The sequence below is a fragment of the Canis lupus genome, chromosome 16 (genome assembly GCF_011100685.1).
Source record: "Canis lupus familiaris isolate Mischka breed German Shepherd chromosome 16, alternate assembly UU_Cfam_GSD_1.0, whole genome shotgun sequence".
Classification (NCBI taxonomy): Eukaryota; Metazoa; Chordata; class Mammalia; order Carnivora; family Canidae; genus Canis; species Canis lupus.
The window spans coordinates 15,972,767-16,000,482 of NC_049237.1; the positions used below are offsets into that span (position 1 = coordinate 15,972,767).

At 47.4% G+C, this 27,716-nt stretch overlaps 2 protein-coding genes across 6 annotated transcripts; both read right to left on the reverse strand.

Annotated features, from left to right (window-relative positions):
- Window positions 1-2,016: 2,016 nt before the first annotated feature.
- H2BE1 (H2B.E variant histone 1) lies at window positions 2,017-6,830 on the reverse strand. The gene is made up of 3 exons (XM_038559755.1): window positions 4,921-6,830; window positions 4,217-4,436; window positions 2,017-2,291 (listed from the first exon to the last, which is right to left on the reverse strand). The coding sequence occupies exons 2-3, from the start codon at window positions 4,346-4,348 to the stop codon at window positions 2,055-2,057; spliced, it is 369 nt and encodes a 122-aa protein (XP_038415683.1). The 5' UTR covers window positions 4,349-4,436; window positions 4,921-6,830; the 3' UTR covers window positions 2,017-2,054.
- A 159-nt stretch (window positions 6,831-6,989) lies between these two features.
- ABCF2 (ATP binding cassette subfamily F member 2) lies at window positions 6,990-21,352 on the reverse strand. Of its 5 annotated transcripts, none has more exons than XM_038559747.1 (15): window positions 20,615-20,934; window positions 20,333-20,557; window positions 15,667-15,879; window positions 15,001-15,183; window positions 14,747-14,918; window positions 13,510-13,605; window positions 12,587-12,689; window positions 11,312-11,407; window positions 11,029-11,148; window positions 10,852-10,941; window positions 10,383-10,493; window positions 9,712-9,774; window positions 9,398-9,526; window positions 8,289-8,492; window positions 6,990-7,611 (listed from the first exon to the last, which is right to left on the reverse strand). In XM_038559747.1, exons 1-15 carry the CDS (start codon window positions 20,640-20,642, stop codon window positions 7,474-7,476), a joined length of 1,971 nt encoding a protein of 656 aa, XP_038415675.1. In that variant the 5' UTR covers window positions 20,643-20,934; the 3' UTR covers window positions 6,990-7,473. The 5 variants fall into 5 exon arrangements, with proteins under 5 accessions (XP_038415675.1, XP_038415676.1, XP_038415678.1 ...); XM_038559748.1 differs by lacking the exon at window positions 20,615-20,934 and adding an exon at window positions 21,195-21,352 and having other exon boundaries at window positions 7,474-7,611; window positions 20,333-20,531; XM_038559750.1 differs by lacking the exon at window positions 20,615-20,934 and adding an exon at window positions 20,981-21,120 and having other exon boundaries at window positions 7,474-7,611; window positions 20,333-20,531.
- Window positions 21,353-27,716: the final 6,364 nt, after the last annotated feature.

The window sequence follows — 27,716 nt, forward strand, 5'->3', positions numbered from 1 at the left end:
GTGGTTTCTTTGCTTTTGAGGATCAAATAAAAGAGTGGTTGCTATTTGAAGTCACCCTGTGAGCTATGAGGCTCTGAGTGGATGCGAGTCCTAAAGGCATTCATTTCTCCAGCTGCATTTCTCAACATTCCTTAATGCAGAGCCAGCCTCCTTGGCTCTTACTGATGACTGTCCTGGAGGAGGTGTGGTGTGAGGGGGACAGGGCACTGGAGTTGGGGTTGGAAGGTCGGGGTTCAGGCTGCAAAGTCACAACTTTCCCTTGAGATAAGCGCAAGCATGCCTATTTCCCTGGGGTCTGATCACACTTTGTGATTCATGTAAACCATGCAGTGTAAAGAATGACCTTAGAGCAGTGGATGGGATCCAGTAGTCTTTGGGGCTCATTCTGAGCCATCTGTGGGTTACTGCATCATGATTAACGGGCTCAGGAGACCAATCTTTGGACAATACAAAACATCACAGCAGCACCTGACTGGTCAGCTGGGGATGATCTTTTTGATTCCATGTTAAGCAAGGACGTATAAGACACAGGGCAAAGGAAAGGGAGAGAAAGGTGAGAGCAGCAGAGGAACCAGAGATGACGAATTCTGTGGTTTTCGTGTGTGTGCAAACTACCAGAGATCTTGTCAAAAATGTAGATTCTAATTCCCCCGATCTGGGATCCCTGGGTGGCTCAGAGGTTTGGTGCCTGCCTTCAGCCCAGGGCATGATCCTGGAGTTCCGGGATCGAGTCCCGCATTGGGCTCCCTGCATGGAGCCTGCTTCTCCCCCTGCCTGTGTCTCTGCCTCTCTTTTTGTGTCTCTCATGAATAAATAAATAAAATCTTTTAAAAAATACATTAAAAAAAATAATTCCCCTGATCTGAGTTGGGTCTCTTGGGTCACACCTTAGCGAGGTATGAAACACAGTGGGAGTGGGGAAGAGCCAAGGCTCAGGGGCCAGATCCACTGGGCCCTCCCCTTTCTAGCTGTGGGACTACAATGTGAGTGATTGGTCCTCCCATGGTATCTCCAGGTTAGGCTTGGCCTACGAGAAAAAGCCATGTGTAGCATACAGGACTGCATCCAAATGCCAGCCACCACCACAGTGAGCCTATTCAGTACATGAAGTTGAAGGGGACAAGTTCCATCTGTCCAGTTGCAAAGGGAAGATAAAGGACTTTGGGCTTGTTCACTGAATGCAACCACTTCACCCCATCCCCTCACAGCTTAGGAGAGACTCTGTGAGTCATACATCCACAGGATAGAGCAGAGGCCAAATGAGAGAGAAAAAGCAAGTGTGATCAGATGTTAAGTGGTGAATCTAGGTGAAGGATATATAAGTGGTCATTGTACTTTCTTGCATTTTTTCCTGTGAGTTTGAGATTTTTTTCAACATAAAGTTTGGGAAGGGATGCCTGGGTGGCTCAGCAGTTGAGTGTCTACCTTCAGCTCAGCTCATGGTCCCCGAGTCCCGGGATCAAGTCCCACATTGGCCTCCCTGCGAGGAGCCCATTTCTCCCTCTGCCTCTCTGTTTCTCATGAAGAAGTAAATAAAATATTTTTTAAAAATCAAAAAAAATATTAAAAGTTTGGGAAAAAGAAGAGTCTCAAATATTCCTAATTGTTCTGAACTTAGGAAGGAGAAAACATTAGAGGAAAATAAAAACATCCAATAGATCCCAGATTATTGAGAAGCCTTCCATTTTGTATCTTGTAGGGTAAGATCCATGTAGCCCCCGTGCCCAACACAGGACAAAAATGGTATTTTGCCAGGAATGGCATCACAAAACTAGGGCCTGAAAGAGTTAACACACAGCTGATCGGGGATTTGAATCCTGATCCCAAGTCCTACAAGAGCTCATTACCAGTCAGAACTTTGCACATTACAAAGCACCGTCACAGGTTGCTCGTGGGGCACACTCAGAAGGCAGTATTTAAAAAGTATGAATAAGTATGATTCTACCCCGTAGCCCTAAAAAGTGTCGATACCCTTGCCCCCCATCACACCTCCCCTTTTCAAATCACCACAGCACATGGGAGCAGCTCACTCTTTATTAATGGAAGGCCCTGGGTCACTTGGAGCTGGTGTACTTGGTGACGGCCTTGGTGCCCTCAGATACAGCATGCTTGGCCAGCTCTCCGGGCAGCAGCAGACGCACCGCTGTCTGGACCTCCCGGGATGTCAGTGTGGTCCGGCCCGAGTACTGGGCAAGCCGGGCAGCCTCGCCAGCCAGCCGTTCAAACACATCGTTCACAAATGAGTTCATGATGCTCATGGCCTTGGAAGAGATGCCGATGTCCGGGTGCACCTGGAGAAGCAGCGGGACCACTCTGTTAATGAGGTGGCACTGTCCGGTGCGGCAAGCCCCAGCTCTAAGTTCTGGCCTGCAGGAGGCTGCAAGGCTGCCTCAGCAGCCTCTTTCTAGAGGCCAAGACACAGAAATAGGGATTGGGTTTTTTTATTACTACATCCAGGTTAGAAGTGGTTTCCAACTGTAAACAGTGATGCTTTTAAGTTCCTTGTAAGCATCGATCTTTGATTTTGCTTTTCTTATCTAGTGTATTTGGATAGCATTACTCCTAGAAAGGGACTCCGAGGGGTGAGGTTCCCGGAGGTGGGACTGCCACTGGGTCCAAGGGTTTATGCACTTAACCTGGCAGATTATTACCAAATTATTGTCCAGAGGACACACTCCTGTGACACAATCTCAGCACCAGACTGGGAGTCAGAACACCTGGGATCTGTGGCCGTACAGTGAATCACTGAATGAATTCAAATAAGGCACTTTCCCCTGGGCCTGGTGACAATCCTAACATGTCAGTGGGCAGATGTGAAGTGTTTCCCCATGAAGTGTTTCCCCGTGAAGTGGGAGAGGAAACTGCCAATGACACACATCAAGTCAGTGGTGGAGACAGAAGGAGAACTCGGGCTCTCCCTACAGCCTCTGGTTGTCACTGCCAGCAAGGGATCTGAGCCTACACCCCTTGTGCTGTCATCACATCTTTTTCTCTTGGGGTCCTGGGGTGTTAAGTTTCACAGTCCATGGGGAACTTGCTCAGCAGCATTCTGTTGCCAGGCTGACCCAGGGCCAACCCTCCCCTTCCAAGTTTTGAGCCTCAAGGTTAGGCTAAGCTGCAAGGCTTGCCAGTGCTCCTCCCACCCCCCCACATGCTTCTGGACACTGGAGCCTGTCCCCTGCTGCTCGCTTTGGGCCAGTCTACAACAGTGCTGGTCCTGCCCCCAACCTGACCCTACAAGAGCGTTCCTAGAGACCCAGGTTGTCAGGTCACTGGCACTGGTGATGGGATTCAGACCGGAGACAGGCTTCATGTGTAAGGATCTACTCTAACAAAAAGATAAAGCTCAGGCCAGGGGCAGACTCAGGCCACACAACATAGCTGTTCTGCTGGCCCCTGGCCCTGGTTCTGCTGAGTGGGGCAGAGGCTTTGAGGTCAGAGTGCCTTGTGTCCTTGACACACTGTTGTTGGGTACCCACTGATGCCCGAAAATATTTGGCAGTGTGCAAGTGCCGGGAGTAGGTACTTCTCGTGGGTGCTCTGGTAGGCTGCATGAGCAGAGAGCACCCACAGCACCTGTGGGTCAAGAGGTGGGACAAGCAGGCGGTACGTATGGGAGGGGCCACTTGATTGAGGGAGGGGGGTCCCTGCCCTCTGCTGCTACCAGGTCATGTGACTCAGCAATGCATGGAGCCTCTAGGCATCGTAGGTCCATCTGTAGAGTCGACCAATCCCCTTGCCCCTCAGTGACTGAGTAGCTGTGTGGCTGGAAGGCCTTCCCTGTCTTCAGCTCATGCGCATTGTGCATTGCTCCCTGCTCTGGCCGCTAGCAACCAGTACCTCTCATTTGTACCATAATGTGTTGGGCATCCAATCGCCCTTCAGCCCCACACTTTCTTGTGGTCTTCCCTTTTAATTACAGCCCACCTAATGTTCTACATAATCATTTGGTCTGTTCAAAGCCCTGTAAGCTTCTGGACCATGGTGGCGGGCTTTAAATGCCTCCTGCACTTCACAGGTGCACAACATCTGTGAGAGGTAGTAGGGACCTCTGAGATCAAGTGCAACCACCTCAAGAGTCCACTCACCACAAGGCCAGGAGCATATAGAGTATGACTTTCTGTCCAGTGCCTTTTCAAGGCTCTTTGGCCAGTACACTACAGACACACACACACACACGCATACATGTGCACACACGTTACCTCCCCACTCTCACCTGCTTTAGCACCTTGTAGATATACATCGAGTAGGTTTCCTTGCGCCGGCTACGCTTTTTGGACTTCTTATCGCCAGAACCACGGCCCCTGCGGCCCCCGGACTGCGGCTGCTGCCCATGCTCAGCGCCCATCCTCCTGCTCCTCCTAACAGCTGCCTCCTGCTCCTTGGGGTACTTTTATGGAGTCAGCTGCCCACCAGGTGGGACTGGGGGCCAGCACCTGGGATGGAGGGGGTGGGAGAGGAGGGAGGAGCTTGGCCCATCCCTATCCAGAACATGCTCTGGGTTCATCTTCCAAGAGATTAATGGCTTCCACCTCTCCCCTGAGTGCTTTCCTGTCTCTGAATGAGAAGCCCTCCCCAGACCTCTCCCCAATGTGATCATCACCCAGCGTATTACACACTCGGGAAAGTTCACATTCCACCAAACCACACCACGAGGTCACTCTGCACCCACTGTGCTCAGCATGACTTGAAATGCAGGGGAGCTTCAGGAGGAACACAAGGCACCCTACGCCCCACCCACAGAGCCCTACAATATAGCTAAAGAGGCCAGACTGGCTCATGTGAAAGAGCAGAGCGGAGGGGGGCATAGGGGCAGAGAGTTCAGAAAAGAAACACTGGTGAGGGCTATAGTAGCCAGAGAGGGCTTCACGGAAGGAGTAGTGACTTGACACTGGTCTTGTAGGAGGCGTACAGTTTAACCTGGGAGAATTCGTGTGAAAAGCAGAGTGGAGTAGAGCAAGGCTTGGACGGAAGGCAGAAGTGGAGCAGACCGGGGGCCTAGACCAGACGTAGGCAGCAGGAATCCACGGGTTGGGAGGGGTGTGGGCAGCCTGGGGGAGCCTGTGCAGAGACACTGGATGCTCTCCAGAAGAGTCGGTGACGTGGGCTCCCCGTGCGAGTTCGCTGGAAGGAAGAGGCAGCTGTTCGACAGAGTAGTTCTCACTTTGCACCTATGTGTGAATGGTATTTCAGGTTCTTAAGTGCTGTGATTAAGGAAACCTAGAGCAACATGAGAAGTATGGGCGGGGGGCACGGTGGGAGAAGAGGGTTTTCCCAATCAAGAAGAGGTGGGCTGAAGTGAAGATAAGCATCACCTGCCAGCGGGGGGCAGGAGAAGGGGGGGAAACCGCAAGCCTGAGCAACCAACACCTCAGTAACCTCAGCTTTTCACCCACTTCCTGACATCTGGCTGTGTCTCATGTGCTCAGGTTTAGGAGGACTAGGAGGGAATTCGTAATCCAAAATAAAACACTGCTAATTTTAGGCCTTTGTAGAAACATATATATAGTGGTTCCTGAAGCATTCTTAAAAGTTTTTGAAATTGGCTTTTTTCGGGAAGGGGGCAACAAGCTGAACAGCCGACTTTAATTCCTCCAGTTCAGGAGCCTTCGCACCTCATGTAATCTACCCTGGAGACCCTGAGGGATTTTAAAGGGAATTGGTACCAACATAGCCAGGATTTCCCTTGGCTAAAGTAGCAGGAGCGCTCATCTCTGTTCCCATCACCCCTGCAGCTCATTCTCTAGGCCATTCTCCCTGCTACCTAAGTCTCTGGATGCTCAGAGCAGAGACTTAGGCACATAAGGCACAGAGCAACAAAACCAGGTCCCTTGGGGTCGCAGGGCAGGGCAGGAGACCGATGGAGCCCACTTCTGCCTTGGCTGCCTAGGCCTCAGCTGTAGCTTCTCGCCTCATGTTCCCTCTCACCGTTCCGTCCACCCAGGGAAGCTCCTGGACTTCAGCGTCATCTGAGGTCCTGTTCATCTTTCAAGTTAGTGCACCTATCCGGCCTTTCTGGAAACTTCCCCCCCTTTGACTCCTTCTGTGTATCCTAACAAGTCACAATTGAGCATCTGATTTATGCCCCGTCGTGTTCTCTCATCATTGTTGGCTTTCCCTTAGATCGTGAGCCCCTGGGGGGTTTAGGCACCATCTGGGACTGTTTTTTTGTTTTACACAGTCTTAAATGTACTGTAACGAGCACTAAAAAATCATGGCTGTGTATGTTTCCCCACAGGGACGGCTGCTGAGGTGGTGTGATGAATCCACGTCAGTACGGATGGCCATTGGTGTGCCTGGTGGACAAAGGTCGCAAGCTATAGTCAAGTTCAGATGGACCATGCAGAGCCCTGGCTGGGAAGTAAATTAGATTATGCTAACAAAAATTAAGGCTGTGGACAGACAACAAAACTCCCTGTACCCACCCGACAACAGTGATTCACAAACCTCAGTGTGAAAATGCAGACTCCTGGTCATTTCTGTGTCTCTCCCACCCCACCAAGTGGAACCAATAGGTCCTGGCCTGGGAATCTGGATCTTAACAAGCACTACCCTCTCCAAGAGTTGTGGTGAAGGTTGCAGCAGGGGAGCTTCACACCACTCTGAAAACATGTCCCACAAGAGTGGTTCTCAAACCTCAGCCCCCAGACAAGCAGCATCAGCAGCATCTGAAAACTTGTTAGAAATTTTTTGATTCCTGGTCTCACCCCTGACCTACTGAACCAGAAACCCTGAAGGCAAGACCCAGTGATTGGTGATCTAATGAGTCTCCCAGGTGATTCTGATCTGTGTGGTGAGGCAATAGCCTAAGACAGGGCATAATTCCAAATCAAATCAAAAGGAAGGAGAGCTATTCCAGCTCAAGACTAGTCTACAGTCTGCATCCATCCTACCAACTTCCACCCAAACTCTTGCTGAGGGCAAGTGTGTTGGCACAGCAGGGAGGAGGGGAGTGAAGGGCCCAGCGACCAGAAAAGGAAGGTAGGGACCATGGCTTCTTCTTTCTTTATTGGACACTTTGTAGATGTCACGCAGGTCTAAAAGTTACACTGTTAAATAATTATTTAAAAACCGACCAGGACTAAAGCCCTGGTCCAGAGCTCCAAACCAGAAGCAGAAAGGAATGGGGGTGGTGGGCTGGGGAGTATTCCTCCAACATCACCAAAACCCAGACGAGGACCCTAAGCTCTTTCACAGGCCAACCCAGGATGTGGGCCCTTGGGCTAACCCTCAGGTGCCTCTGGCTGCATCACTATCAGGTCAGTAACCAGCAAGGTGCTGGCAGAACAGCCAGCCGAGTCCAGACATGGACAAAAGTAACTGGAAGGACAAGAGACGGACAGGTACTGTCCAGCTGTAGATAAGATCACAGAGTGCAGCTAAGGCAGGTGGGGGCAGGGAGGGGGCTGGGGAGCGGTATTGCAGCAATGCAGGAGTGTGGCCCCAGAGGCCCAGCCCAGCCCGGGCAGGGGCTCACACATTGTGGGTCCTCCTGGTGAGCTGGGGCTCTTCGCCCACCAGCTTGGACTTGAGGTGCTCCTTGTAGGCCAGGATGTCTCCAGGCCACTTGGTGATTGTCTGCTTCTCACAGACCCAGATTTCCTGTGCAACCTAGAAAGCAAATCTTAGGCTTAATAATCCTGCAGCACTCTCCCTGTCCCTGCTCAGAAGACCACTGCCAGGCGAATCCAGGAAGAAACCTCCACCGCTCAGCCCCATATCCAGCTCACAGTTTCACCGTCTCTAGGTTCTTTGGGATGCCTAACCCAAGGGTACTGTAAGCAGCAGGTCTAGACACTTCCAAGCCAGGACCTGCTGTGTTTCATCTCCAGCTCCCCAGCAGGGCCAGATCTGTTGAGAGGCTTCACCTTCAGCTTTTTCTCCACCTCCTCTTTCCCAAAGCTTCAGAGAAATGAAGCTTTTCCAGCAATGACTGGTGGTAGCCCTCCAATCCAAATCCTCCTTAGTATACTGCTATTTCTGTGAAGAATCTTGGGGCAGTGGTAAAAGCACCCTGTTCTCGACCCAACTCCCTCACCAACTTTGGCTAACGATGCCGAATGCCAAGCAGGCTAACATCCCCAAGTAACCACTGAAAAAAAAAAGGAAGTATTTCCAATAGGGGTTTCTAAGTTTCTCAGCCACAAAATCTGGTCCTCATGACGCTGCTTATGCCCTGAGACCTCCTCCCACATCCGATACGCTTTAAGTGCCCCCACTGCGCTGCATTCCAGCCCACATTCTCCGATGCCCTCTGTTCTGACTCCCGCTTCGGCCAGGGGCCTCACCTGCTGAATGAGTCTGAAGTCGTGGCTGACCAGCATCATACCCCCCTCAAACTCATTGATGGCATCGGCCAGGGCATCGATGGTCTCGATATCCAGGTGGTTAGTGGGCTCATCCAGGAAGAGCATGTGCGGATTCTGCCAGGCCAGCCAGGCCAGACACACTCGGCACTTCTGCCCATCGGACAGGTTCCGAATTGGGCTCACCTGAGCGGGGCCGTGACATTACAGAACCGGTGTTACTCCAGCCACACCGCGTGACTCGCCCCTCCCCACAGCTTCTCCATTACAGCTATCACCATTCCACCGGTCAGAGTGAGATGGTGACACAGCTACCAGCCTCTCAGGCCTGTAAGGGACAAATGCGGGAGCCCGAAGCACTTGCCATCACTTAGGCCAGACCTCTTGCTCCCTCTCGGCACTTAAATCATAACTAAGTGGAGCAATCCGGTGGATCCTCAATCCAAATTTAATTCCAGGAACTCGTTTTCTTTTTTTTTTTTTTTTTTTTTTTTTTTTTTTTTTTTTTTTTTTAAATTTTTATTTATTTATGATAGTCACAGAGAGAGAGAGAGGGGCAGAGACACAGGCAGAGGGAGAAGCAGGCTCCATGCACCGGGAGCCTGATGTGGGATTCGATCCCGGGTCTCCAGGATCGCGCCCTGGGCCAAAGGCAGGCGCCAAACCGCTGCGCCACCCAGGGATCCCAGGAACTCGTTTTCTAAGTTTCAATTTCCCTCACCCTCAAGCACTATGGCTCATCTCACTAATCTGGGCAACAGCATGCCAGAGACTGGCATGCTATCCCTGCCGCTCCCTCATAAACAGACTCCAATACTCCAATACCTGTAACTAGGGCAAAGGAAAGCTGGTGGGTTCTCTTGGATACTAGAATCAAAGGAAGACACTTTTTTAGTAGAGCACACAACTCTTGAACTCAGGGTCATGAGTTCAAGCCCCATGTTGGCTGTGGAGCCTACTTTAAAAAATAAAGGGGTGGGGGGAGATTTTGGGATAGTTCCCAAACCCGGGTCACTAGGACAGTGTTCCCTGACCACTTAGCCACAATCTCCCAGTTATCTGGGGTTGTCCCCACATTCCCTCCTACTGACCTGCTGTTTCCCAGTGAGACCGTATCTTCCAATGATCTTCCTCATTTCTTCCTTCTCCTTGATCTCTGGATAGCACTTCATCATGTACTCCAAAGGTGAGAGGTCTAAATCCAGCTGCTCTTGTAAATGCTACAAGAAAAAAAGAATCCACTCAGATGTGACTAGTGTCCCACTTCAAAAGGAACCCTCCTGGGTTAACTGTTGAGTAACTCTACCTCTACCCAGGTACCTGTTCAAGTCAGCAAAAGCGGACTTGGTCACATGCAGCCCCCTTCCCACATCCTGGGCACCATCCCATACCCCAAGGACTTTACCTGATGGTAACGCCCTATCTTGACATGAGAGTGTTTTCGGATCATCCCATCAGTAGGTAGTAGCTAGAAAGGAAAAAAAATTAGGTGGAAAGATAAGCACATAGTAAGGGAAACAGTCAAAAGCAGACATAGGCAGAGTAGGAAAATAAACATATGTTCACTGAATAAGATGTATAACTTCCTAAACAGAATCTGTATCATCACTTCACAGCCTGTATCATCACCTCTGGCCACTCTAAAAATATTTAGCAAGCTATACTGAAACATATGTTCTCAAGGGAAAGCCAAGATGCATACAACACCATCTACTTAGTAATTAAATGTCTGCTATCGAACGCACCTTGGACATATATACAACATAGGTTTTTTCAAACAAAAACCTATCTCTAAATGCAGATGTTCCTCTAACTGCTCTAACTGAAAACAAGAAAAAATGTCAAGGCACATGCATGTTTTCTCTCACTCACTCTTTCACAAATCCTCCCATCCCTCCCTCCAAGAAAACAGCTCTAAACTTCAGCATTGCCAGTGACATCCCCCATCCCTGAAGCCAGCTCGCTCACCACCAGGGTGCTCAGACCCTCCAAGTGTAGTGGTCCCTGCACACCCTCCCTCTTCCCCACAGTAAGCACCTACTCTTAGAAATCCCACAGCCCAACTTAACACTGTACCTCTCCAGTTAGCAGCTTCAGAAGAGTTGACTTCCCTGCTCCATTGGGCCCCACCAGAGCCACTCGTGTATCAAGATCGATACCAAATTCTAGATTATTGTAGATGCAAGGCTGAGGTGGGTGTGAGAGAGAGATGATACGAGGCTAGGTTATCCATTAATCTATCTGGCTGGTGTACCAACCCCACCATGTTCCCAGTCACCACCAGAGGTGGGAGTGCGGAGGAGGGAGGTAGCTCTCATAGCCAATCCCAAATCACTGCTCCACCCACCAACTCAGCTGAGGAGTTTTCTTTCCTAGTACTTGAAAAGGGGCCACTGTGAGACCCTGGACAAGGCACCTAAGCTACTACGCCTGAAATATCCTGTGTATCGCGTGCGTTAGTGGATGGGTTCACAGAGAATTCCTGACTCTCCCAGCTTATCTTGTAAAATGCACCCCAGCCTCCCAACCACACAGTAGTACTCACCCCATCTTTTGTATACTTGAAGCTCACATTTTGCACCATAATGACAGGTGGAGGAATCTTGCCACATGGTGGGAAATAAAATGACAGTGTCTAGGAAGAGAAGAGGGCATTTATTAAGTTATGTTGCGTCTTATCCACCTCACCTTAGGGCACTAACTTTACCCAAGGAGAACCCACCTTGTCACTCACGACCCTCTCTGTCAGTCCAGATGCCATCATTTTCTGTAGTGTTTTCTCCTTGCTCTGGGCTTGCCGGGCCAACTTGGCACTGCCATGACCAAATCTAGCAATGTAATTCTGAAAGAGACCAGAAAGGGGGCATGGAGTATGAGCAGGTGCAAAATGACTCATCTTAAATGTGGGGTAAATACTGATGACAACTTCTTCCTGACTTCCAGCACCCCTAAATTTCCCAAATACCCTTATCCAACTCTCCTGGAGAATGTGCGCTCAGCTCTACCTTCATGTGTGCAATCTGATCTTGCTCCCAGTGAAACCTCTTCATCTGGTTCTCCTCCAGCTCCAGCCGTGTCTTCACATATTGGTCATAATTACCCTGCAGAGAAATGTGCCAGGCAAGGCAGGCAGCTTTAACCTCAGTCCTGGTTCTCAGGGTTTAGGGGGATGTGGGATGGCATCTGACTTGACCCTGGGTATAAGATTGTGCAGTAGGGAAAGAGGAAGTACATTAACGAAGTATACCCTAACCCAGAATCTGAGATCTTTCAAATCGAATGCTCCTCACTCTTAGCTTAGAGCAGGACTCCAGATCAAATTCTCAGGTTAGCCATAAAGACACCCACAGCACTAGCAGTAGCCCTGACCACAACTGCCATACGGGTATCATGAGGCTCACAGCCTTCCAAGAGCACTCCTCACCCCACTTAGAGGCTGAAGCCCCATAAAGGCTATAGAAACTGCACCCAGAAGGGAAGACAGTAGACCAATCAGATTTAGGACCAGCAAGCACTGCACAATTGGACTGCCATGGTTTATAACTGAAAAAAATTGGACTTGACATAAATATTCATCAAAAGGGGCCTGACAAATAAGTTACTAGGTAGCTACATAATGAAATATTAGGCAATTATAGCAAAGAATGAGGTTGCTCTATACATACTTATATGGATAGCACTACAAGACATACTAAAATGTAAAAGCAATCTACAGAAGAGAACAATTATTAACATTACAGCTGTGATATGTATACATGAAATTTCCTACAAAACTTTGCAAGTATACATGAAATCTCTGGAAGACTACGTAAGAAATTATTAATACTCCCATAGTGAGTGTATGTATAGATGAAAAGGACTTCTATTTTCTTTCTTTCCTTGAAATATAGAAAATGAAAAGGCTGAAAAGTGAGCTATTGAAATCCTAACTCCTATTCTCCATGGAAGGAGGTGTAAATGTGATGTCGTGAAGCAGAGTCAAGTAGTTATTCAAGAAGGCAGGGAGCAGTAGGGCCTGCCTGGGCACCATGCAAAGTCAACCTCTTTACCATAAGGCAAACACACATCATGTACACAGGCTGCCAATCAATGGCCTACAACCTGAGAGCAACCACTTTGAGACTAAAATAGAACACGCTGCAGGACTCCTTGTCCACATCTTTTTATAGCAATAGGTAGAAAACGGCTCCTAAGTCTGTTTTGTTTTGTTTTTTTTAAAGGAGAGCTTCAAGGAGCTGATAAGTAGAGAGGTTGCTGTGGAGAAGCTGGGGCCTACTCACCGTGTAATACTTCAGTTTCTTGTTGTGCATATGAATGATGTTGGTACAGACACCATTCAGAAAGTCCTGGGAATGGGAGACGAGGACCAGGATACGCTTAAAACTGTAAAGCCGGAGAAGAGTCAGGGAGGTGCTCAAAACCGTGATGGTCCACAACAGAACTGAGAGACCCAGAAAACCTTCATCTTTTCCCATCCTTACACCTGAATACCCTTTAAATTTAATGGCAATTCCCAGCTCCCAGCAACCACCCAGGATTGTGCCCACTAGGGCACAATCCATCTGTAATGACACTTTGATGCTTTTTCAGTCTGAGTTTCTTCTGTTTTAATTTTCAGCAGAATGGAGATTTAACAGTGATGGTAAAAATAAGCTTATGTACACAAACATATCCATGAATGTCTCTAAAACCGTGGGTGGGAAGAACCGAACAGGTGTGATGAACATTACCATACTCTGCTTTTTCAAAGATGGTACCAAGTGATTGCAGAGACCACTAAAAGCCTGCTCTCAGAGTTGGTTCAATATTCCAGGTTATTCAGCTCTTTAGCCATATGTTACTGCATCATGACCTTAAGCGGGAGTTCCCTCTTTACATGATGTATATAAATACGGTTAAGAGAAAGATACTATCTAAAAACAAGTGTGAAGTATGAAGGTGTTGTATTTTAAATGGGAAGAACCACGAAAATTAAAAAAAAACAACTCACACATGTCAGGCTAAAAATAACCAATCAAACAAAATGGCCTGCCCTAAAGGTGCTTACCACTTTTTCAATCTGGCCTTCAGCTGGCCTTGTATCAATTCCTTTTCTCACTGCTCTCCTATTACTGCGGTTTCCAGGCATCCATTTCCTTTAGACTCTGCTCAACTCCCCCTTCGGGGACCTGCCCACTCCCAACTCCCATCCCCACCCCCTTACGTCTTTAATTCTTCTTCCAACCACACACAAGCATCGAGGTCCAGGTGGTTGGTGGGCTCGTCCAGGAGCAGCATGAAGGGCCGAATGAAGAGGGCTCTGAAAGATAGGGAAGGAGACAGAGCCCCTCAGTCTGCTGGGTGCTACACAGGAAGGACTGCCTTGCCTGCTACCTGCAACCCTGGTCAGGCCTGGCTTGAGTCCTGAAATCAATTCTAGGTCTATACCGGAGAGGAAAGGGAAGAACAAGGAGACAAACCAGAGCTGAAGAGCTGAGATGAAAGGGCAGAAAACAGGGCTGAAAAGCACAGGGATGGTACAGTTAGATGATAAGGTTATAAAAGTCCTTACAAGTCTTCCAAGTCTTACGCTGAAGTTGGTCACCATCAGGAAGACAAAAGGACAGAGGAAATAAATTGCTAAAGCAAAAAGTATTCAAGTTAAATCTATCTGATGGGGTTGCCAGCAAGGAGACCAAAAAATGTTCTCTTCTTAGGTGGAATCCCAGTCAGCAGAAACAAGGGGATAGCACTGATTCTGATTCCCATACCTGCAAATTACCACACTGCAGAGCTTTTTAGAAATAAGATTTCTAGGCACCAAATTCCAGTATTCCAACTGCACAGATATAAAGAAGCAGCTAGGAAATCTAATTCTAAAAGCTCCCTAGGTGAACCAGAGGTAGCTAATCCTTACTAGCACTTGGAATCACTGCTTTCATGGTCTAGGGCATATATAGGTAGTCTTGCTAAAGGTTATCAAACCTCACCAGTTCACTTAGAATAGTGGGGTGAAGAAGCCACCTATTTAACTGGGGACTTTCTGGGGGGACTGTTGAGGGAATGATGGTCTATATAAACTTGCTTTGGGTCCAGGTCACAAGAGGGTAAAGGACACATTTCTTAATAGCTGCCTAATATTTTATCTTTACATAGCAAGGATTAGGACTAAATCACAAAAAAAGATAGGATGGGAGTCGGGAAGAAATAAATGGACCTACTTTAACATCTTACCTCGGGCTGATCCTAGGATTCTCAAACAGAAATCCAACAATGATCACTTTGGTCAGGAAGCTCACTCCTTGACCCAAGCATTCCACCCCCCCTTCACTTCGTATTTTTGTCATGTCTTGTCTGGCACTTACTGATCACTGACCTCTGTTCTAAATAGTTCCACTGGAGTAAGCATTCAACCCTGAGGGAAACGGGGAGCTACAGAGGGTGAAGGAGGAAGAACTCACCTGGCGAGGGCAACCCTCATTCTCCAGCCCCCACTGAAGTCTTTCAGCTTCTTGCGCTGCATGGCAGGCGTGAAACCCAGTCCATGCAAGATCCGGGAAGCCCTCATTTCCGCCTTGTCAGCATCCAGCTCCTCCAGTCGCTCGTAGAGCTCCATGAGCTTCTCACACTCAGCTACGGGCAGTGAATGGCTCATGAGGCTCCCTAGGCCTTTCTGGGAGGAAGCCCACACCCACCCCTAGGTCTGGAACCCTACCATCCTCGTGAGCCAGCCGCTCAGCTTCCCTCTCCAGCATGGCTCGCTCTGTGTCGACTTCCATCACACACTGCAAGGGTGTCTTCTCACTAGGGGGCATCTCCCGAGTCAGATGGTATATGTCAATGTGCTCAGGGATGGGCACTTCCCGTTTCCCAATAGCAGAGAGCAGCATGGACTTTCCTGAGAAGGGCAGGTAAAGAATGGGAAGAGGATACTCAGTACAGTTCTGTCTGTCATTCCCCTGTATCAGTTCCTCAACTCCAGCCAAACCATGACCTCACCACTTTGAGTACCTTCCTTCCTTCATTTGTTCAAATCCTACTATTACTTACCCCCACCCCCTGCTTTCTTGGGCTACCTTTCCAACTTTCCATCAGTTCTTGTCCCACCCCTCCTCGGTGAAGTCAGTTCTTACAGTGGCCTCACACACCACCACTCCTGCCCTTCCCACCCACTTCTCCAGCACCTACTGTCTGAAACTACTCATGTGGTACTTACCACATACTGCTCTGTACTGCTAGCTCCTTTTCCCTGGACATATGTGGTCTCCCACCCATATTGTAAACTCCTTGCTTTGCACATAGCTGGTGCTAAGTAAATACTTGCTGAGAGACAGACGAGCCAAGGAGAGATACCTCCCACCTCGCCTTCCAAGGGCCTCACCAATTCCATTTAAGCCAATGAGGCCATAACGACGGCCTGAGTTTAATTCCAGTTTGGTGTCGCTGAGCAGCTCTTGACCATGAAAGGTGAGGGAGAGGTTGATAATGTGGGCATCAGTACTGTTGGGGTGAGAGGCAAGAACACCAGTGACAGCTCGAGCAGCAGCTTTCTTCATCTCAAAGTCCTCTAGTTCCTTGGTCAGCAAATCCAATTCTGGAGACAGAAAAGAAGTTTGGGAAGAAGATAAGACCAACCCTGCCTTTGCACTAAAACCCATGCACTACAAGAGCATTCACACAGCTCAGTTAGTAGAGAATCAGACTTTTAAACTGAGGGTCCACTGTTCGAGTCCCTGTTTGGGCATCTGTGGCTTTTGCTCCTTACTTAGGTAACTAAATGTTATCATACAAAGACCCAAATGCTGAAAAAGGCATGCCCTGTAGGACCTGGGTTCAGGATCAAGTGGAGCTGACTCCGATGTTTCACAAGCTTTAGAGTGTGTACATTGTATATAGATCTGTCCTAATACCCTCCTTTCATGGACTGCGTCTTACTTCACAACTTGTTCTTTTAATTCTAACTTCTCTTGTTCTTAAATGACAAATGCATGAGGGGAATGGCTAGAACTCCCAATTTTCCTTCATATGTATGTGTTAAAGAATTAGTCCTAAAACCCAAAAGAAATGAAGATACTAGAGAAGTCCAATTCTCTTATTCCATGACCTAGTAGAATTCCATATTCCAGATATGCTTCTTAACAGCACAGAAGAGACCAGTGTGAGAAAATGTACAAAGTTATCAACACAGGCAGAGCCAAGGCTGGGAAAACCAGATGTTCCCAAACCTGGAGGGTTACAGAGATACAAACTGACCATGGGCTGTTGTGCCTTTGTGGTTTTTCAGGCATGAATAAATCTTTAGCCTGAGAAGAACTGTACTATTAATAGCTAATCAATATTGAGTTTACTCTGTACCTGAGACCATGCTACATCATCATTCTCCATCTAACTAATCCTTACAACACACATAAGATACATATAATTCCTGCTTTATAAGTGAAGAGGTTAAATAACACAGGCAAGCTAAAAAAGGCTAGTGACAGAGCCAGAATCTGAACCAGGTAATCTTAACAATGTCACTATACTACCTTTCCATAAAGGAAAGTACCTACAAAGTGGGACAGAAATGGGGGAAGAGGGAGTCCTGGTAAGCTTCTTCCAAAAGAGAATAAGGTGATCTATTTACCTTTTTTTGGGAAGGAGTCAGGAACTATGCATCAGGTTTCACTACTACAAGAATTTGCTGATTTATTAGCCTGTTATTCTCACCTATGTTCCCTTAGCAATTGTACAGAATCCCTGAAATGAGAAAAGACTATGTGTTTGTCCTCAGGAGGAAGAAAGTTGGAGTAAGGGGTGGAGAGAGCTCTCTCCTTGGGGGCAGCAATTCCAAGACAGGGTGTGTGGTGGTTAGATTTGGTCACTCTCTGAATACCGCATCTTGTCAGGCGATTACTAGTGCTCATGCCATTACCCACCATGGTGCTAACCCTGCTCTACCTTCAAGGAGCCAACATTTAGGGCAGGGACTGCTCCTCTAGACAGATGGCAGGCACTCCGTGTCCACCTCAGTTCCCAGTACACTGTGTTATAAATAAGTGCTTGATGAGTATTTTTTTGACTGGAGATCAAAGTTTTTGTTTTCACTGAATAAAGGAACTTCCAGTCTCTTTTCTATGTGGTTATCAGGCTTCCCACATCTCCGCTTCATATTAACCCCTATTCTAGATGCTGAGAAGATGGGAGTAGAAGAGTTCATGATCTAGATCAGGAATTGGTAAAATTTTTCTTAAAGGGTCAGATGCTAAATATTTCAGGGTTTACGGGCCAAGTGGCAAAATCAAGACTTTTAAAAGTAACCACTTAAAAAAAAAAGTAGAAAATCATTCTTAGCTTGGGGGAGGGGTGTGTGGCTTAAAACAAAGCTGGCCAGATTAGGCCAACTGCCTGTTTTTATAAAGTTTTACTGGAACACAGCCACACTCATCATTTGCATAGTACCTGTGACTGCTTTCCACTACAATGGCAGAGCTGAACAGCTGCACAGAGACCATATGGCTCACAAAGCTATAAACACTATCTGGATCTTTATAGAAAAAGTTTGCCGATCCCTGGTCTAGATCTCCATTTGCTCAGGCAAGAGGAAGATCAAAATTATGAGAAAGCTATATACCCTCTTCTCCTGACCTCTTCTAATTTACAGCATCTAGGACCCAAGTCACCTCCCAACCTTCAAAAGTAATAGACTTGGGCAGCCTGGGTGGCTCAGTGGTTTAGCGCCACCTTCAGCCCAGGTCGTGATCCTGGGGACCCGGGATCAAGTCCCACGTCGGGCTTCCTGCATGGAGCCTGCTTCTCCCTCTGCCAGTGTCTCTGCCTCTCTCTCTCTCTCTCTCTGTGTGTCTCTCATGAATAAATAAATAAAACCTTTTTAAAAAAATAAGAGACTTAATACAGACCTCATTTTCTGCCTACAGCATCCTAGGAAACATCTGTCACTTAAAGACAAGCGAACAGCACTGAAAAAATGGAAAAGGGATTCTGGAATAAACATCAGAGAGAACAGACTTCACAAGTTTCTTTCTACTCACTCCTCAAGAAGACAGGATGAACTTGTGTCTGTCCTGAAGTCACATTCTAAAGAAGGGTAAGCTGTCAGAGGTCCCTTTCTTTTTTCTTTTTTTCCAGAGGTCCCTTTCTTTGATATTTATTTCGATCTTTCCATAACTTACTACTTAAGGACTATGAGACAATGGCAATCAGCAAAGGTTGGAGAATGGTGACCTGCAGCACCAAGTGATCTCAAACTCAGAAAGGAGAGAGGACCCAGTCTTGAGAGACAGAGCAGAAATGACACAGGTCCCTGGCATGAAGAAATGTTTTAAGAGGCTTGGAAAGAAAACAGATGTCATGTTTCAGAACAGCAGCTCCCTGAGGAAGCAAGGTGAAAACCAATGTTCTCCTATTACTGAGATGGGGATACCAGTCAGTGCCCTGGAAATCCTACTTTCCTAGAAACAAAAGTGAACAAGAAATTTGTAATGGGAACAGTGGACAATAATCTCAGATAGGATTCATTTTGCTACCTTTCCAATTCAGCCAGAAAGAGCTGATGACATACCTGCAGAGCTGATAATGGATATTGCTTCATCACAGTTCCTGAGAGCCTAGAGGGAACCCTGCTTCTCTGTTTTAGAGATCACAACTCAGCCACCTCATTCACTCCCATCATTCTCAACTTGACAATCCTCTACTACTCTAGCCAGGAACAAAACTTCCCCATGGCCTGACCTTACTGCACCAGCTTTCTCCCATAATTCTTTTTAAAATATATATATTTTTTATTACTTATTCATGAGAGACACAGAAAGAGGCAGAGACACATGCAGAGGGAGAACCAGGTTCCACGCAAGGAGCCCAATGTGGGACTTGAACCTGGGAATCCAGGATCACGCCCTGAGCCAAAGCAGATGCTTAACCAGAACCACCCAGGCGTCGCTTCTTTCATAATTCCTATTTTGGATACAATTCCTACCATTTAACTCTCTCCTCTCAATCACTTTTAATTCCCCCTTTTCTGAATTCCTATCTGTTATGACTTGCATTAGTAATTTTGCTCTTCTCTTCAAACATTTACTGAGTATCTCCATCTGCAAGTTTAGTCCTACAAAAAAGTATTACCCAAGATACATGGTCCCTGCACTCAAAGAATAAACAATTTAGATGAAGGAACAGAACACACAACATAAAAAGTAACACAATATGACGGCACAGAGGTATCATGAATGCTACTATTTTAAAGGTCAGGTCTGATGGGAAAGGTTCTGCTATCCTGAGCTGGCCCTGGGAGAAATGTCAAACATAGCCAGCACAAAAATTGTGGTATTAGAACCTGAGTGTAAAAGGATAAATATATCACGACTAGTCAAGGGACAATAATAGTCTGGATGGACTAGGTCTGTTTGGGGAGCTTTCGGAGGGGCAGGAAAGAAGGCTAGGAATAGACTGCCAAAGGCCTGGGAAATTCAGTATCACACACTGTCATGTTTCCCTAGGTTGGCTGTACGTTATCAGACTGTTCAAAGTGCATCACTTATGTAGCATGGTGTCGAACATTTGAGAAGTGCTCAATAAGTAACCTCCCAGGATATAAATAACAGAAGAGCAGCTCTCTCCCAGGAAAAATCCATAAAGCAATTCATAAGTTTCTCTTTTCGTAGAGTCACAGCCCCTGGAAGGACGGAGGTATGATGTGGCAAAGAACCTGGCACACTGACCGCCATGTGTAGAAATGGAAACTGAGCAAAGGGGCAAGGAACTGACCTCTTCTTCAGGCTAGCACACACAGCAGCAAGGTAGCACAATACCTGAACGTTTGTCTCCCACTGGGTCTGTGAGAACCTTGTGTTCAGTTTCCCTGATCAATAACAAGACAGCACAAGCTCCAACTCTATCAGTTTGGTTCATCATGGAAAGTTCCGTGGCATCAGATATGTATTTTCCAATTCCCTCCCCCTCCGCCCCCCAGCATCAGGATTCTGACTCCAGTTTGGGCATCTGTTAAGTGGTAGCAACCATCCCAGGAACCCTCATCTCCCTCAATTCACCTGTGGTCTCTCGGCCATTGGCCTCACTTTTCTCCTCTGCCACCTGTGGTTCTGTGACAGTATCTCCGTTTTCTTCGTGTCCCTTTCTGGGCCGCTGTCGTGCTTTGGCAGCTTCCTTCTTTTTGGCTGCCTTCTTCTTGGCCAGGTCAGAGGGCATGGTGATGAACCACAGGGGTACGAAAGTGTTCTTACAGGGAGTCTGAGGAAAGGCAAACACCCCAAATCCTGAACTTGCGGTAGAACGCCTGGGCCCTGCTCCATCCCGCTCAGGAATTTCCCTACCAAGCTTCGGATACCCAGCTCCACCCATGCCTAGCCGCTCCAAATTTTGTCAGGGTCTCTCAAGCCAATTCTGGTCCTCGGCCGCTCTTCTAATCTCAACATCTCTTCCCTCGGGCTTTGTCCACCAATCCCCACGGACTGCCTCACTCTGGAAACGCTCCTCCTTTCAGGGCCTCCAGTTAGGGACCAGGTTCTGCCCCCTCGGCAGAGGTCCCCGTCTCCGGTTTCCCCACAACTTGGCGCTCGGCGCTCCAGCCGGCCGCCTCACTTTCCCGGGCTTCCTCCTCCCGTCCGCCTCAGTCCTCCGCTCCGTGGTCCCCCTCCACACCACCTAGCCCTCGGGCCCAGCTTCTTCCCGGGACGCACTCGTCTTCCCCCTCGGTGAGTCCCCTCGGGGTCTCCTCACTCGCTACCCTCGGGACTTCCCCCAGCCCCCGCCCGTCAGCGTCTCTCCCTCGGCCCTTTCTTCTCCGCAGCCTCCTCCATCCCGACTCCGTCCCTCCTCCCTCTTCTCTTCTTCCCTCCCCCACCCCCTTCACCGGCCAGCACCCTCCCCCCGGCGCCCCTTCCCCCAACTCACTGGGCCTCGCCGCTCGGCCTCTGTCGCAACAGAGCTGCTCCTTGGGCTCCTCCGCGTGCGGCCGGCTCACCAGCCAATCACGGCATCGCGCGGCTATCGGCGCGCCGCCGCGCAGGCTCCTGGGAAGTGTTGTTTTCTAGTCGCGGCGGCTAGGGCGGAGACACCTCCTCGAGAACTACCGCCTGTCGCAGGGGCCTCGCGGGCCCGCGTGACGCCATCAGGGTGCGCGAGGATGGCGGAATTAGAGTCCAAGAGCCCCAGCCAGCCTGCGCGATTTGGGGCCTAGAAACTGCAACTCCCAGACTGCTCCTCGGCTGAGGGGGTGGGCCTTCCAGGCTTTACCCCACCTCGCAGAATCTGTGGCGTTCTGTGCAGATACTGAGTGTATAGGGCCGCCCCGCCGGCCCAAAGAGCAGGGAGAGTGACTACCCTTCCCAGCATGCGTCAGGGGGGAGCCGGTCGGAACAATGGGGAGAGAAGAGGAGGAAGAGTGAGGCGACTGGGAGGAGGGGGCGGAGGAAGAGGCACGTCGCGACGAAGATGATGCGAAGGACGGAATTCCTCTTGAGAGAAAGGCGTCCTCGTTTTATGGAACCGCGATTTTAGAGGCTGGTCCAGTGTTAACCAAACTTTTGAAGGGTGCCGAACGTTGCTCCTGAACCTTGGCCGCTCAGCCTACACACTCCAGAATGGTTTGATTTTCATCAAAGCTATGTAAGTCTGGTGGTAAGAGCTCTGAAGGTGAAAGAAAGAAGAAAGACCCCTTTCCTGAGTTTAGCTGTGTCACTAGTTACACGTGGAACGTTGCACTTTCTCTTTGAGTCTTACTCTTTAAAATCCTTCACGGGCTTCTCATCGCCTGCACCGTAAATCCTAAATTAGTAGCCTCAAATAGAAGGCAGACCCTTTGTGATCCGTTATTTCTCCTGGCTTCTGATCATTGGTGCTTCAGGGTCGGTGACACAGCTGGAGGAGGCAAATGAAGCTTTTAATTCCTTTGAGCACATTCTCCAAAAGTGCCACCACCTCTGTTTAAAACAAAAAGAGGGGGATCCTTGGGTGGCTCAGCGTCTGAGCATCTGCCTTTGATCAAGGAGTGATCCCGAAGTTCTGGTATCCAATCCCGCATCCGGCTCCCTGCATGGAGCCTGCTTCTCCCCCTGCCTCTCTTTCTGTCTCTCAAGAAAAATCTTAAAAAAAAAAAAAAAAAAAGGTAAAGAGACCATGACATTCATGTGATAAGTGCCACAAAAGAAGTGGCTTATGCATGTTGCTGGAGTACCTAGATGGGGACCACACTCGACATAGCATAACTGAGTGGATTCTGGGGGGCAGACTGCTTCATTCAAACCCCACCTTTACAGCGGGTGACCTTGGGCAAAATACATACTCCTCTGTAAAATGGGAATGATAGTATTTACCTCATGTAGTTGTTAGATTAGAATTTAATTCTTTTTAATAGGCTAATTATTACTTAGAGTTCTGCTAGGCTGAACTCTGCTACTAGTAGAATTTTTATTGAAGTATGCACTAGATATTTATTTAACTTAATACATTTAACAAATATCAAGCATCTACTATCGGCAAAAGCATTGCTTTAGGTAAAGAACATAGACAATTGTTAACTGCAAAGCCTTTTAAAAAAAGATTTATTTATTTGAGAGAGAGAGAGAGCGTGCAGAGAGGGAGAGGGAAAAGCAGACTCTGCATTGAGCAGAGAGCCCTGACCTGACATGGGGTTCAATCCCAGGGCCCCCAAGATCATGGTCTGAGCCGAAGGCAGATGCTTAACCAACTAAGCCACCCAGGTGCCCCTGCAAAGCCTTTCTTTATGAAGTAAAGCAGTTAAATATGGTTGTGGATCACATAAAATCACTCATCCAAGCACATAGCTTCTTGGGAGCACTGTCAACAATATGTCTCCCTCTCCCAGCCTCATTAAAATGTGTGGTTACAGGCAAGTTACAGGTTACAGAGAACTAACGTTTATTATGCTCTTACATTTATGCTATCCCATTTAATACATACACACACACACACACACACACACACACACACACCCTGCCACTTACAAAACATTTTGCAGATTAGGAACAAAAACACAGAGCTGTTAATAAAACAGCCCTGCTGGTAGAAGACAATGCCAGGATTTGAGGCTGGAATCTTCTGGGTTGTAAAATGGCTTGGGATGGCCAGAGAAAGATTAACTAGTTACTTCTCTGAAGCCACCCACATAGCAACCAATCACATCCACGATTCCCCATGATCAGCAGTTGCTGGGCAGAGTCTCCCTCAGCACAGCGAGTGGCTTCGAACTGTTGGCCATGTAGAAGTTCTGCCATTCTCACCTAGGGTTTTGATCTTTTGCAGGGAACAGACCTGGGATGGGGAAAGAATGGGAAAATGGAAGAGAGATGTGGGTAGAGAGGAGAAGAAAAGAACTGGCTAAGTATGAAAAATCACAGGTCACTTCTGGAAGGAAAAACATTTGGTCTGGACTCTATTTAAAATACGAAAAAACAGGGATCCCTGGGTGGCTAAGCGGTTTAGGTTTAGCGCCTCCCCTCTGCGCTGGGCGTGATCCTGGAGTCCTGGGATTGAGTTCGGCATTGGGCTCCCTGCATGGAGCCTGCTTCTCTGCCTCTCTCTCTCCCTATGTTTCTCATGAATAAATAAATAAAATGTTAATAAAATAAAATAAAATAATAAATAAAATAAAATATGAAGAAACAGTGGTGCCTAGCTGGCTCAGCAGTGAAGCATGCAATTCCTGATCTTGGGGTCATGAGTTCAAGCTCCACGTTGGGCATAGAGCCTATTTAAAAAAATAAAATAGGGCAGCCCGGGTAGCTCAGCGGTTTAGCGCTGCCTTCAGCCCCGGGCCTGATCCTGGAGACCTGGGATTGAGTCCCACGTCATGCTCCCTGGATGGAGCCTGCTCCTCCCTCTGTCTGTGTCTCTGCCTCTCTTTCTCTCTCTCTCTCTGTGTCTCTCATGAATAAAGAAGTAAAATATTTTAAAATAAGTGAATAAAATAAATAAAATATGAAGAAACTGAGACCCAAAGAAGGAGATGTCTCATCCAGAATTACCTAGATACTTAGTAACTTAGAAGGGAGAAAGGTCTGGAACTGTGTTGTTCAACATGGTGGTCCCTAGCAACATGAGGCTGTGAAGCACTTGAAATGCACCTAGTCTGAATTGAGATGCTCTGTAAGTGTAAAATAACTATCGGTTTCAAAGACTGCATGTGGAGACGGAGGCAAGAATATGCAATGGGAAAAAGTCTCTTCAACAAATGGTTTTGGGAAAAGTGGACAGCTACATGCAAAAAAAAAAAAAAAAAAAAAAAAAAAAAAAAAAAGCTGGACCACTCTCTTACATGGTACAAGAAAATAAACCCAAAATGGGCTAAAGACCTAAACATAAGACCTGAAAGCATAAAATTCCTAGAAGAAAACATAGGCAGTAATCTCTTTGACATCAGCCATAGAAACATTTTTCTAGGTATGTCTCCATTGTCAAGAGAAACAAAAGCAATATTAATACTATTGGGACTACACCAAAATAAAAAGCGTCTGCACAGCAAAGGAAACCATAAACAAAACAAAAAGACAACTGAATGGGAGAAGATATTTGCAAATGATATATCCAATAAGGGGTTAATATGTAAAATATATAAAGAACTTCTATAACTCAACACCACAAAACGCCAAATAATCTAATTTTAAAAGTGGCAGAAGACATGAACAGACATTTTTCTGAAGAAAATGGCCAACAGATATATGAAAAGATGCTTAACATCACTATTCATCAGGGTAATGCAAATCAAAACCACATCCCACTTGTCAGAATGATTAAAATAAAAAATGCAAGAAACAAGTGTTGGTGAAGACATAGAGAAAAAGGAACTCTTGTGGACTGTTGGTGGCAATGCAGACTGGTATAGCCACTGTGGAAAACAGTACGGAGGTTTCTCAAAATATTAAAAATAGAAAAGCTATTAAATCCAGTAATTCTACTACTGGATATTTACCTAGGGAAACAAAAACACTAATTCGAGAAGATATACACAGCATTATTATGTTTACTGCAGCATTATTTACAATAGCCAAGATACAAAATCAATACAAGTGTCCACAGATAGATGAATAGAGAAAATCTGATATATGTGCACAGTGGAATATTAGCCACAAAAAAAGAGTGAAATCTTGCCATTTGCAACAGCATGGATAGATCTAAGGATATAATGCTACCTGAAGTCAGAGAAAGATAAATGCCAGATGATTTCACTCATGTGGAATTTAAGAAACACAATAAAGGAACAAAGAACAAAAGAGACAAAACCAGACAACTACAGAGAACTGGTGGTTACCTGAAAGTAGGTGGGGGACGGATGGGTGGAATTGGTGAAGGGGATTAAGAGTATACTTATCATAATGAGCACTAAATAATGTATGTAATTGTCAAATCACTATATTGTACACCTGAAACTTATATAACATTATATGTTATACTGGAATTAAAACAAAGCAAAAAAAACAAAAAAACAAAAAAAGAAAAAGATGCTGTGTGTGGAAAAAATGTAAAATATCTCAACTTTTTAATATTGACTACATGTTTAAATGATATTTTGGTATATTCAATATAATAAATATATTAAAATTAATTTAACCTTTTTAAAAATGTGATTAGCAGAAAATTTAAAATTACATTTTATTCCTGTTGGACAGGAATGCTCACATTATATTCCTGTTGGACAATGCTGGTCTGGAACCTGTACCTTCCAGGGTCAAGGTGAGCATCCCTACTCTGCTTCCCAGTCTATTCTAACAAATCATTCACTTACCACTTATTATGTGCCAGTTGCCCAGGGGAAATCAAATTGCAGTCTAACTAAGGATGAGACCAAAACACGGTAAAGGAAAACAAATGTTGGTAACTTCTATCTTATATACCTCCTAGAATGGTGGTTCTTAACTCTACCAGCCCCAATATTTCCTTTTAATAGCAAACTTTCCTTTAAAATAACACCCCTTTAGTATTTGAAATAAGTTCATAAGTGATATAACCTACACACGTAATTTAAAAAAAAATAAATGGGTCTTAACTGTAACAGAAGAAAAGGAAATCCTTTCCAGTAATTATTTCACTATGCTAGAAAACAGTCATGTTTGTACCTGTATATAGGATCATCTTGCATGTGACAGTACAAATGTAGACACTCTGAACACCAGGAGAACACTGCTGTCCCTGACATAGTCCTCCAAAACAGTAACTTAGTAAATTCCTGAATGAAACAAAGTACTATTTCCCTTCCATTTACATAATAGTTACATTCTTGAAAATTCAGCACATACTACAACCCTGCAAAATTATTTTGTTTCTATATATAAAACACAGGCTCAAGGATTAATGATAACCTCTCCCCTCTACCCCCCCCCCCCCCCCCCCCCCCCCCCCCCCCGCTTACATGAATGTTTATTAGGAGGATATTTGAAAGCTGTGGGGGCTGAACGAATCCTTTTGTGTGACACTGTCTTGCAAAGTGCAGGATACCTAGCATTCTTGGCTTTTACTCTCAACCTTAGGACAGGATCGCTCCCACACTTGCAGATTGCCTATTGGGGATGTGCCTCCCGGGTAGGGAACCCGCAGTGGTCTTTGGAAGGGCCCGCCTGCCCTCCAGCCTTCCCTGGGGCAGCATCCTTCCTCTCTTAGGGCCTACACAGGAAAACTCTCCACTTTCTGTCAAGGTACCTGGCTGAATCTTGGGATCTCAGCATTCCTAAATTCCCCATCTAGTTTAATTCTTCCCGTCGTGTCTTTCCGCTGGGCTCTACTTTCTTGCAGCGGTACCTATGACAGGCTGCGATTTCATTTCTACCTGTTGATATTTCTGGCATGTCGGTGTGTGTGGAACGCCTGCCTCCCCCCGCTCTCGGCTCCCGGAGGGCAGGGACCATGCCCGGCTCGTCTACCACCTGTTCGCTCCGTGCTTTCAACGCCGGTCCGCAACTTGGCAAGCAAGCAGCAAACATTTCTGAAATAACTCGGCGGATGACGGGAGAAGTCGTCCAGGAGGCAGAAGCGCGCCCACTGAGGCGAGGGACATTTTATCTCCGAGGCAGATAAAAGTTGAGGCTGAAGGTGCCGCGCACCCTCGGGGCCGCTCGCGGGTTCTGCGGGGGGCGGGCGCCTGGCAGGGCAGCCACGTCACCCCTCGGCGGCTGCGCAGTGCGGGGAGGGGGCGGGGCGCGCGACCGGATGCGGTCACCATAGAGACGGGGACTGACGGCGAGCGGAAGAGGAAGGCGCGGGCCGGGCTGTGAGGTGGCAGCGGCTGCAGCGGCGGAACCGGCGCCTCGGCCCGGCACTGGGGTCTGTTCCCCCTTCCCCACCCTTCCCCCTGCGGGGGCGACCGGGGCGCCGCCCCAGACGGCAGGAGCAGGTCCCGCCCCCACGCCCTCGCCCCCGCTCCCCGGCACGGCGCTGGCCGCCTCGGCCACACCTGGCTGCGCT